Below are 12,572 nucleotides of genomic sequence, written 5' to 3'. Positions count from 1 at the left end.
GACATTGAATGAGCTTCTTCCTTTCAGCGGTCCACAGACTGTAGTGTGCGGTCATGGCTAGCAATCTGTTCAGGTGGTGCACCTGGAATATAAATGGGAGCCATTCCCTCATTAAAAGGAAAAAGGTGATTTCAAATCTTAAGAAGCAAAGGAATTGACGTCACTCTATTGCAAGAGACATATTTAACCGATAGGGAACATCTGAAGTTACAGCAGGGGGCATACGATAGGGTATTCTTCACCTCCTTCAATTCCAAAAGCAGAGGAGTGACCATACTGGTATGAAGGAACCTCCCATTTCAGGTGATAGATCAAATCAAGGATGAACATGGATGGTTCACCATTCTCAAGGCTCTGGTACACGGAGACGAGTGTGGCATCCTGAACGTTTACTGTCTCCCGGCGCATCCTCTCAAATGTTTAGTTGGCCTAGTCTCTAAATTAATGGCTTTTGAGGTGTACTGTACAATTATAGGAGGAGACTTTAATTGTCTTGTGGACCCTGGGATAGGCAGGAAGCCAAGGGGTCTGTCGGGTATACCTCTGCAGTCTAAACAATTAGTGGACTTGTGTCAGGAGTTGGAGCTAGTGGGTATGTTGAAGTGTCGCCACCCTACTGGGAGGGATTTTACCTTTTACTCCAACCCACACAAGAATTGATATGTTCTTTGTTCCGTCAGTTTGTTTGGAGTTGGTGTTGACCTGTCGGATTAGGACATAACTATTTCGGACCGTGCGGCAGTATAAGACCATGGATAGTGGAATAGACACATGGCACTGACGTATGGATCTGTTTCTGCTGAGGGATGGTAACTTTGTACAGTACATTACAAGGGAGTTCAGGGCTTTTTTGGGACAGCAATTGGGGTATAGTCAGTAATCCATCGGTGCTCTGGGAGACCACCAAGGCGTATGTAAGGGGTCTAATTATTTCATACTCGACAACGAGAAGGAGACAGGGAGAAGAGCAGCAGCGGATGCTTGAGGCCCGGCTGAAGGCAGCCGAGTCGGCATATTATAACAGACCATCCGTGGTTAAGTTACAATGGGGTATGGCTCTCCGGGCTGGTCTGGATTCAGTGCTCACACAAACGGTGAAGAGAGGGATCTCCTTTGCAAAGCAAAGGCTGTTTGAATATGGGGATAAACCAGGTAGATACCGGGTTTACCTGGCTAGGAAGAAAAGTGCTCTGCAGTCCATTATGTATATTAGGGAGGGAACTGGCAACATCACTCGCGAGCTGAAAAAAATTAATCATAGAATCCCTACATGAGGGGAACAGGCCCTTCGGCCCAACAAGTCCACAACAACCCACCCAGACCCATTTCTACCACTACTCTACATTTGCCTCAAACTAATGCACCTAACCGACACATCCCTGAATACTATGGGCAATTTTACCTTGGCCAATTCACCTAATCTGCACATCTTTGGACTGTGGGAGGAAACCCACACAGACACAGGGAGAATGTGCAAACTCCACACAGACAGTTGCCCGAGGCAGGGATCGAAATGGGTCCCTGGCACTGTGAGGCTGCAGCACTAACGACAGAGCCAATATGCCACCTACCAGATTTGCCAGAGCCAATATGCCAGATTTCGGGAATTCTGTGTAGGGTTAAACCAGTTGGAGGGCTGTGGGGAAGGAGTAGCAAGAATGAAATTATTTTTTGAAAATCTGGACCTCCCCAGTATAAATGCAGATCAGCCCTCCCTTTTAAATGCACCTCTGACGCTACAAGAGGTGCAAGAGGCAGTAAGGCAGCTCCAAGGTGGCAAGATACCTCGTCAAGATGGGTTCCCGAGTGAGTTTTACAAGGAGTTTGTACACACGTTAGCTGAACCACTGCTGGAGGTGTATAGTCATTCGTATAGATAGGACTGCTTCTGCTCTCTCTTAGGGAGGCCAATATCTCCCTTATTTTAAAGAGAGGGAAAGACACCGAGGATTGCGCATTGTACAGACCTACCTCCTTGTTGAACGTAGACTTCAACATTTTATCAAAGGTGTTGCCCATTATTGTAAAAGAGGACCAGACTGGGTTTATCAAGGACTGCAGCTCTTCCAATAATATCAGGAGGGTATTGAACATAGTGCAAGTATGTCAACGGTAATTGATTCCGGGTTTGGTGGCCTCCCTGGTTGCAGAAAAGGCTTTTGATCAGGTGGAATGGTCGTGTCTCTTTGCTAATCTAGATCGCTTTGGTCTGGGGGAGCCTTCGCCAGATGGGTGGCTGTGTTATATAGACACCCCAAGACAGTGGTTATCACGAATGGTGTCAAATTGAGCAATTTCAGTGTGGGGTGAGGCAGCAGATAGGGATATCCCTTCTTACTGCTGCTGTTTACCTTGGTAATCGAGCCATTGATGGAGGCCATCCAAAAGGACCCTGGAATAGTCGCACCAAAGGAATAGTCACACACAAAATTATTCTTTATACGGATGATGTCCTTCTGTTTTGGCTAACCCAGAAAAGTCCATGCCCCTGATTAACACAACAAGTTAAATTATTCAGCAGTTTTACAGGATACAGGATAAATTTTGCAAAGTCAGAAGTCATGTCCATGGGGGATTGGTGGAAGTACTGAAGCTGGAGGATGGAATGCACTTTCCTTTTCAGTGGTCACAGAAAGGTTTTCTCTACCTGGGAACTTTTATTACCTCTACCTTCCGTCAGCTGTATAGAGCTAACTTTGTACAGTTGTTTGAGAGAATAAAGCAGGACTTGCAGCATGGGAGGGGCTACCATATTAAAATGAACATTCTTCCACGGTTATTATATCCTATGAGGATGCTGTCATTGTTGTTCTCCAGACAGGTGCTGCAGTGGTTTACCAGTAGGCTTGGATCCTTTATGTGGTGCCATAGGTGCTCCCTAATTAAATTTACCAAGCTGCAGCTTTCGCAGGATGTGTGGGTGGGTGATGGACCTCCCAGATCTAGAGCTACCGAATAGGTGCCCTGCTGTTATATGTGGGGGACTGGGTGCGTAAGGACTCTAGGTTGACATGGCTTGATGTTGAGATCTCACAGGCTAGATGTCCCCTCATCAACTTACTGTTTATGGACAAGATGAGATCTGTGGCTGAGCACTGCGAGAGCCCAATTATCTTAAATACGGTGAAAGCATGAAAGATAATGCGGCCGGGTGAGGGCAATTTGCTTAAGACTTGACCATTCAGCACATCAGTGGGAGCCCCAGGATTTAGACCGGAGTCAATGGACTCCGGCTTTAGAGCATGGGAGTGTAAGGGCATCTCCTATTTGGGAGAATTATTCGAGGGAGAGGTCTTGATGCCTTTCAATCAATTAAGTCAGAAACTCGGGAATCCTAACAGAAACCTTTTCCAATATTTCCAGGTTAGGGATTATATACAGAAGACCACCACGCCCTTGGCTAAGCCCTACAAGTCAGCTTCAATTCCCAAGATCTTCTCCAGCTCATTCACTAATGTGCTTCAATGTGGAGGCACTCCCTCGGTTAGTACCAGAAAGCATCTGCAGAGAGGGAGCATCTTGGGGGATATGGAGAGACTACATGGGATCTCGAATCAGGAGTTAGGTGAAGAAATCTCATCGGAAACGTGGGAGGATATATGGGGGAACGTAAAGAAAATTTCAATATGTAATAAAGCAGAAGTTATGCAAATGAAGATCCTTCACAGGGCCCATATGGCACTACAGAGTTTAGCAAAGTTTACGAAAGGACTTCTCTATAACGTCCCAAATGTAAAATCAGCATAGGCACCCTCACACATTGCTTTTGGTCCTGCTACAAGATTCACGGATATTGAGGTCCATTAGTGAATGAGCTGGAGAAGGTCCTGGGAATTGAAGTTGAGAAGGACCCGGTATCCCTTCTTTTGGGGCTACCGGACCTGCCCTCTCTGGGTGAGCACAGGAAGAGGTTATTTAACATTCTTACACACTGTGCGAGTAAGAACATTCTAATGAACTGGATATCAGAAAAACCTCCAAGTCTTGTAGGATGGCACAAGACTTGTGATGGAGCACGTCCCACAAGATTATTTGACGAATATGGTGCACCATGGACAGACCAATTTTAAAAGACATGGCAGTCATTTCTAAATTAAATAGATATGGACCTATCGGCGATACTGATTAGGGCCTTTATATAGCCGCAAGGACAGTGTGTGGTGGTCCGGGGACCTCAGTGGGGAAGGAGGCCTAGTAAATTCGGGTATAATAACTGTTGCTCCCGTGACAGGAGCTTCAGTGGAGGTGTGGCAAGTGGAGTAGAGTAAGTGTAATAGAATTTAATTTTACTGGATTGTAATTTAATTTAATACTATTTCATTTAATTTGAGGTCATTTTAACTTGGGTTAAGTTAAGTAAATATGAGACGATTGTATCTTGAATAGTCAGAGGTAGTTTATTGCTAACATTGCTGCGATATAATAATGTGGTATTATTTCTACTTTGCTGTTTTTTCTATTTTTATAACTTTTTTTTGTAAAGAGTAAAAATTTTTCAATAAATTAAGAAAGTGAGATCAGGCAAAAAAAGTTCTGTTAGAGAATTGAGAGTTTTTGGAACTCTGTCCTCGAAAAGACAGTGGGTATCAGTTTTCCTGAATATTTTTCAAGGCAAAGGTAATAAATTCTTGTTACGTAAGAGAGTGAAGGATACAAACTTAGTTCTAGAAGGTTGCATATTCCTGCATTGTTTTCATTTAACCAGTGCTGGTAGCATTTCCATGCAATGGGGGACAGGGGTCTAGTACAGCTGACTTTATATTCCTAACTCCATTTTAAAATAAAGATTTTCTGGATTGGTCATAAGCTGCACTTTGAATTTCTCTTCAGTTGGGCCCCTTTAGGCTGAGCCATTGATCTTCATTCTCTTGTGACTTTTGGGTTTTGTGGTGTCTCGGTGCAAGTTAGATGTTTGTCACCTGTCCAACAGGCATTAGTCCCCTCAGAGATTGGTGATACCTCACTCATATCTTTGACTTGAACAATAACATAATCCAGGTGTCCGTGCTTTGATCTAGGATATTCGTTTTCAGTTTGTCCTTCTGTCGAAAGATGCTGTAGGTTATAATGAAGCCACTGCTAAGCACACTGTCAGGATAGGGACATCATCTGAATCGGTTTTTCCCATCCAGTCTTTGCTCAATGGTTCCTTGCTGGGTGTTGGAATCTCTCAAGAAATATGATCTTTCCTTTTGGGATGGCATCAACTTCTACCAAGGTCAGAATGGAATGCTTTTTTAGTCTCTTCATGCTAGTCAAGGATTGGGTCATTAACACTAATGATGCATGTTGATTATGGCTGAGCAAGAGGTGGTGATAATGAGCCTTAGGTTTATACAAGTGGGGAGTTCTGACAGTGTGCCAAGAACATACTGTGCATAACAAAACCAACTCCATGCATATAGGAACAAGTCTGCCCTGCTTTTCCATTAGTGGTGTATCCCTCTTGTTCCTTCAGCTGCACATCTCTAGGAATGTACAGTTGTCACTGAGGGAAATGAGGCATTTGTGGTCTTCATAGCTTGCATGACCTGATTTGCAGCTCTTCTTTCTGGAAGTTTCAAAACATAATGCTTACTTTCTTTGATGCTGAAGGTCATGATCGCAGAGTTTGGCTCCCCAGCCACAATAAAGTGGGACAGCTTATTTTTGGGGCAAACATTTTTTCAGCTCAGCAATGGGTGCAGCTGTTAGACCTTTGTGCATCTGTTGCCTCTGACCAGGATTCACCGCCATGTCCCTGTTGCCAGTTTTACATTGCTACTGGGCCTGTCAAAGAGAACCTGATGGAAGCCTGTGCAAGACTTTAAGGTGGGAAACTTGGGGCACCTTCATTGTCTATACAGTCTTCTTGGGTTAGTGGTCAGGTTTCTGTGATGTATCAAGCCTTGATGTGCTATAGTCAATCAGGTGCACAGTTGTCTTTCACCTGTTCTTCCATCAAGAATATTTTGGAGTGCAGTTTGATCTTTCCTGCCATTGGTGGCCCTGGCAGGAGAATAAAGCTCGCAAATGCACCATTCCAAGAATTATTGGAACACACAAGCCTCTCCACTACAATCAACAGAAGGTGTCGTCACTATTATATTGTAGCAAACAGAAGCTAAACTTAATTTTAAATTCAAACTCGTGCTCCTTGCAATATATCATGATTCCTCCACCATAACAAACTGAGATGATGGTGATGGGGAAATTTAACCCCAGCCGTCATTTATATCTAGTTATCCCAATATCCAAGATTATCTCTCGAATGCCATTTCCATTTAACCAGCTGTTTAAAATTTTATTTTCTGGAAGCTTCAACACTGCATGATGAATAAAAAGTTTATTTCATCTAGGTGACCAACATAGGACTCTAAGCACAAGCACCAAGGCCACTGGGGAACCTCCTCACCATCAGGAATTGCAGAACAGTCAGAGCCAACACGTTCCCAAAGGTAAGTCAAACCAGTCACTTCTTCTATAAAGCGATGCTGCGTTCTTGTGCAACCCCTCGTTATAGAAAAATAGCGCTTTAGAAACAGCGCATAAAGTGTTGGCGATGTAATTGCATTACAGCCAACACACATTTAAAAAGTTTGTACTTTAGAAACAGCATCCCCAATTTGTCAATTGCGTTACAGAGAAGTTGCATTGACAAAATGCACGTTATAGCAGAACGACCTGTAGTTCAATTTCTTCATTCTGTTGTGACCATGAAACCATTTCTAGGTGCCAAAGACACTTATGTTTCCATCAAATAAAATGAGGAAAGGAATAACTTGCACTTCATTATAAAATACTTTTTTTAGAAAAGCCCTTTGTACTTCACAACCAATTAAGTACTTCTGAACTGGTCATTTGTATTATAGGAAACAGAGAGAATAATTTTTGGACAGCAAGCTCCAAGGAAAAGCAACATCATAAAATGGATAAACAGTATTGGTTGAGGGATGACAGTGGTCAAGAATGCCCTTGTCAGTTTAAATAGAAAACGTAATTTCATTGAGAGAATGTGTGTGTGTGTGTGTGTGTGTGTGTGTGTGTGTGTGTGTGTGTGTGTGTGGAGAAACGGGCAATAGACAGTTTCCAAACTGGGGCATATTGAAAATCTGCTCCCTTATATTTTCATCACCAATAAAAACTTACTGCATACAAAATAATGTAATTCAGAAGAGATTAGAATAAATTATTCTTTTTTTCCTCAACCTAAAATGACTGATCTACTTGTAACTTTGGAAAATAAAAAACTGAAATATGGAAAGCAGAAACCAAACTTGAGGCTGAATATTTTTTCCCGAGAAATAAGTTATTTTCAAGGATACAAACAAAAACAAAACGAAAGTCAAAAGTCAGATCAGAGTCTGATTCTAATTCCTGGAGTTAAAACGTCACTGGTGGCAGATCAGTGATGAGATGTTCATTTAGGAGAGTGCCTGAATTCTGAGTAATGGATGGAAAGTGGTGGTACAGAAGAAGACAAAGAAAATTTAAAGGCTTTTTTTTGAAAAAGCATTCATCAGTCACTAGTTCCAGCTTTGTAATTGATAAATGCCTGCTGCAGCGAGGACTATTTTGTTTACCTCTTAAAGTGATTTTAAAGGCCTAATCATATGTTTGTCCTCAGCAGAATGCACTGATCCAGCATCAATTTCAGAGTGGAAGACAGATTCAAATCAGTCCAAGCCTCCTTGCCGAGAATCTACTGCAAACCAAACGCCGGGACAACCCCCTGTTACTACAAGTGACCACACAAGGTATCATACTGCAAGTTGAAAGTCAGAAAAATCAGAGTACGGTTTGAGTGTAGCACAAAACCTGTCCTAACGATGCTCATCATGGGGAATATTTGATATTGGCAAGCTATCTAAAGCCTGCTTTCAGAGGCTAAATGAGAATATGACTAGTAGAAATCAAGGAACTGCTGTCTTGGTCATAGGATCTTAGCAACACAGAAAAACGTTGTATAGCCAATCATACCTCTGTCAGTTCTTGGAAGAGCTATTCAATTCGTCACACTTAGCCCATAATCCTGCCAAAGGTTTTTCATGTTGTTGAACTTTTGCAAGTTACTGTTGAATCTGCTTCCACTGCCTTCTCAGGCAGCACATCTCAAATCACAATAGTTTGCTGACTGAAGGAAGGAAAAATCAGTCATTGATCTCATGGTCTCTTGAGTCTCCATTACCATTTGATTAAATGGAGGGTTAACTTCTGTGTCAACCCCACGTCTTTTTCTCCCCATCCCCACCCACTCCTATTCCCTTAGTGCTCAAAAACCTATTAATCTCAGGTGTTGAACATTCACAGTAGTCTCAGGCTGAAGATTCTTAACGGTCAACGTTCTGTGAAGATATGCCTTCTCTCAATCCTAAATGATTGGCCACTTATCCCAAGACAGTGACTCCTATTTCTTATTTCGGCAGCCAAGGAAAAGAGCATCTCAGCATCAATCCTCTAGACTACTCTCGATCATGTGCCAAAAAGACTCATTACTGCACTGGCTCTTTTGTCCATTATAAGTATCTTCTGGTTACCGACCTTGTTGCAAACAGAAACTTGCAAGCGTACTTGCCATTTCAAAAACGCTCCAGACCAATCCCTTAATTACATTGCACAGGTCCAGAGGATCAAATTCCAATAACTGAGCAAATCAAAATTTCAAGCACTGTGATGATACAAAGGCAAGCTGAGCCATTACTGATCAGGTATCAGCTCAGAGCAAACAGTAATTCATCTCTGTGAAGAGAGAGATTGACATTTTTAATTAGAGTACTTGAAGTTTCTGAGGCAGGCACATGCCTCCTAATATAACAGAGGTTGCAGATGAAGCAGTGATAGAGATTAAGGATACCAGGTATGCTGCTGTTTCACAAATACCTAATACAGACTGTGTTTAAATATTAACATTTATACAAGTAGTTAAAAGCAAACTATGCCCATTGTCAGATCCATTCAGCCCATTAGAAGAATTACTCCCCTCCATATCTCCCTTGTTCAGTCATTCTCTGACAGCTTTGCTGTTGCTTTCAAAGCTATTATCTTTGCTCAACTTTGCAATATGGAGGGAACCAGAAGGGGTTTTTGGTTCCGGTTTTGATCTGTTGTCAAATATATTAGCATCAACTGCATTGATGGTTACAATGTTAAGTTCAACATTCTTAGAGTTAGGAAACAACATCTGTGGTAAAATGTGATAATGTGAGTGGCAAGAGAAGGCACGATGTGACTTAATACTAAGTTACATAACGGAGGTAAGCCACTTTAGTGTGATATTGTCTATCACCCTGGGGGTTAAGATGGGACTTAGGGATCTGATTGCACTAGAATAGCCATACAAATACTGTAGCTACAAGTGGTAAGGAATCCTTCCTTGAAACTGCCCATCATCCACATGTATAAGTCGGGAGTGTGATGGAATACCCCCCACTTGAATGGATGACTGCAGCTCATACAATGCTCAAGAAGCTAAACAGTATCTACCAGTAAAGTAGCTTTCTTAATTGGTGCCACATCCACAAAGATACTTCTGCAGTGCATCAAAGATCCTTGGATAGCACCTTGCAAACTTCCAACCACTGCCATCCAGAAGTACAAGGGCAGCACTGTATGTGAGGGAGAAATGGGAGCAGGAATGAGTCTCATGTTTTACAATAATTATTTTTGTTTCTGTTGAGCAGTCAACAACCAGTGGTATCTGTAACTAAGAACAACCACTTCAGTGGAGCAGATATGAACACACCCTGCCCACCCATTCCCCTTGATGTTCCAGTATGGACAAAACAGCTGCCACATGAGGATGTCTTGGAGGAGCTGCTGATACATGGCATGATGGAAAAACCACAGACAGTAGTGTTCAACGAGGATAAGGTCGAGAATTATGCCATTGGAGAATGGGGGGAGCGCCTGGTCCATGCATTCCTCATACACTGGAAGGAGAGTGACAGCCAGCACAAACCCAGGGACATTATGTGGGCAAACGAGAATGGGGAGAGCGGTCTGCCCTATGATTTCAAGGTCATATTCACCTCCATGAATGATGAGCAGGTGGAGACCTTCATTGAAGTTAAATCTACAATCAAAGCTGAGAAGAACTTTGTCCAACTCTCAGCTCAAGAAGTGGACTTGGCATTAAAGGTCAAAGATCGTTATCACTTGTACAGAGTGTACAAGGCAGGGGACTCTCAGAATGTTCAGCTGTGTCGAATTAAGAACTTGGCACAGTGTTTGCATGCCAAACAACTTGAATTGTTTCTGTTTGTGTAAATGCTATGCTATTTTTAGAGGTGATTAGTCAAGTTTATTGCTTTTTTGCATTTTATGAAAATTAGCAATGTCAACAATTAGAAAATACTGTAGATGTTAGGAATATTCAGCAGCAATGGAAAGTGGTAATATTTCAGGTGATGCTCTTCTTAGGATTTGAAGGTTACACCTAAATTGTTAGCTGCTGAGTGTCTATCATTTTTTTATTTTTATTCATTATGAGCTGATAAGAAAGAGGTTGAGGTTTAAGATTGCACTAATGGGATAATTTGGGAAGTCCTTTTTATACTTAATTTTTTATCAATGCTTTTATACATTTCCAAATGCATCCCCTAAGCAAATAATGCATAAAAGAGTATATGTTCACTATGAAAATCTTGTCTACTACATGATTATTTTCTAAAATTACTTTGTCCTCCACCTCTCTGCAATCAAGAGACCAAACTGATTTTAGAACTTAACTTATTTTGATTTAATTTATTCTATCTGTAAAAAGATTTAAATAATTCTGTATCTAAGAAAGGCTTGCAGAGAAGATGCTCTTTGCTTGAATCCTTCAAGGGCAGTTAAGATCGCCACATAGTGAAGATAGTGGAATCAAAAGGGTGCCAGAATAAGTAAAGGATAGTGGGTTCACCAATGGTTATTGGACAGCTCCAGGTTTACTTATACAGATAAAGCACTATACATGAAAACTCCCATAAGGCAGCATCTGTGTAGAGCACAAGTTAACATTTCAAAGCAGTGACCCTTTAATTCTAACAAAAGGTCACAGATCCAAAATGTTAATTTGGTTTCACTCCAGAGATGCCACCAGCCCCGCTGAGTATTTCCAGCACTTTGTACTTCACTTTTACTGAGACCCAAATTCTAAATTTTCAAACTACCCACATTCTCAAATTCAAAGATAGCTGCAGGGATAGAGGAAAATTTATATACATCCCAATTTCAACTCAGACTGTGAAAACTGGAATCCAGAACTAAAGATTAGTGAGGAGATAATTCTGGAAGAGTTATGAAAATATTTGGGGATAAAAGGAATCACTAAAAGCAACAAATAAAAATTAGTGTTTCATATCTTTAATACAACTTGGATACAGTTTTTTTTAAACACAGCCTCACAATATATAATTGGCAAATGAATCTTTCAGAATAAAGCAATGTACAGACTTCAAGCTGAAGTATCAAAGAGTTTCTCAATCATATCTTCAACCTGTTCCACTCTGTATTTTATATATTTTTCAGTATTCTTGGTAAAGGGAACATTTGAATACCTGCAGAGTTAATGAACAATTAACAAGTCAGCAATGATAAGTTTTGTACAAGAACAAATGTGCCAAAGCTGGCAATGAGGCTTTGTTTCTGAATGTAATATCATCATTTCAGAAGCATGAACTCATATTAGCATTCATCTCTCAAACACAAAGTATTCATTCTCTACTCAAAGCTATTCCCAAGCGGTTTACCCCAGAAGGGTATTTGTATACAGACTTTAGCTATGGACACAATTCCAGTGTTGAACACCATGGATATTGGATCATGCTAACAGTGGAATCCAGAAAACAGATGGATTGCATCGATCTATCATTTTTCACAACCTCAGACACAAATTGTTCCTGATCTGATTTTTATGAATGGATTATTTTTACCTCATCCTTACATGCAACAAACAATTCTTACCTCTGCCAAAAGTTCTTATAGACCCCAGTTACATTTTCCTTCTGTGCATGTCTGATTTTATCCCTTTGCTCTTTGTCTGGAATGGCCCAGGATTTTTGGATTTTGCACAGTTCTTCCAGCCCATCGTTAAATGCCTTCAAAACAGAAATCAGTTGTCTTTGAAATGAATTAATGCTTTCTCATAGCAAAGCAGCAGTCTTAGAAAACTGAGTCCAAGCCTGTCCAGTGCTGAACCTGGACAGACCCATTCCTCAGCAGTTTTACAATCATCAAAACACATGTTCATCTCATTCAAGAAGTATGGTGTTCTCACTCGCTGCAGTGTTTTAACACTTTTCAAGTTTATTCCCAAGATATTTGTGGTTCTAATATTAAATGTGAGAGGGAGAGAGAGGGAGGGAGAGGGAGGGATTTCCAGTTGCAATTAAGTAAGCATTTCATAAAACTGCTCAAAATGCCTGAATGGGCACGAGTTATCACCACTGTGATCCTGCAGTCAGTCCAGAAACAGACGGTGCAGCCTGCCCAGATGAACCACAGGGAGCACTGTCCTTTCAGTTGCAAACAATTCAGGTCAGGTATAAAAGGTTTAAATTGCAAAGAGACACCGTCAGTTACAGCAGAATAAAGTTGAGAAGAAATGGGTA

At 41.3% G+C, this 12,572-nt stretch overlaps 2 protein-coding genes across 18 annotated transcripts in view; one reads left to right on the top strand and one right to left on the bottom strand.

The window, feature by feature from the left end:
- LOC140464153 (uncharacterized) overlaps positions 1-10,699 on the top strand; it is a 145,003-nt gene extending 134,304 nt beyond the window's left edge. For 4 of the 5 annotated variants that reach the window (XM_072558944.1, XM_072558943.1, XM_072558945.1 and 1 more), the window contains 3 exons: positions 6,339-6,437; positions 7,607-7,736; positions 9,660-10,699. In XM_072558944.1, coding sequence (XP_072415045.1) covers positions 6,339-6,437; positions 7,607-7,736; positions 9,660-10,245 — 815 coding nt within the window. In that variant the 3' untranslated portion in view covers positions 10,246-10,699. The remainder of the gene's footprint in view (positions 1-6,338; positions 6,438-7,606; positions 7,737-9,659) is intronic. The other variant, XM_072558942.1, reaches the window with a different exon arrangement.
- A 610-nt stretch (positions 10,700-11,309) lies between these two features.
- exoc7 (exocyst complex component 7) overlaps positions 11,310-12,572 on the bottom strand; it is a 39,785-nt gene continuing 38,522 nt past the window's right edge. For all 13 annotated transcript variants that reach the window (XM_072558947.1, XM_072558949.1, XM_072558951.1 and 10 more), the window contains 2 exons: positions 11,926-12,059; positions 11,310-11,519 (listed from right to left, as the gene is read on the bottom strand). In XM_072558947.1, the coding sequence (XP_072415048.1) occupies positions 11,417-11,519; positions 11,926-12,059 (237 nt within the window). In that variant the 3' untranslated portion in view covers positions 11,310-11,416. The remainder of the gene's footprint in view (positions 11,520-11,925; positions 12,060-12,572) is intronic.

This window comes from Chiloscyllium punctatum, chromosome 39, assembly GCF_047496795.1.
Source record: "Chiloscyllium punctatum isolate Juve2018m chromosome 39, sChiPun1.3, whole genome shotgun sequence".
NCBI classification, from domain to species: domain Eukaryota; kingdom Metazoa; phylum Chordata; class Chondrichthyes; order Orectolobiformes; family Hemiscylliidae; genus Chiloscyllium; species Chiloscyllium punctatum.
This window is presented reverse-complemented; position numbering and strand designations above follow the sequence as displayed.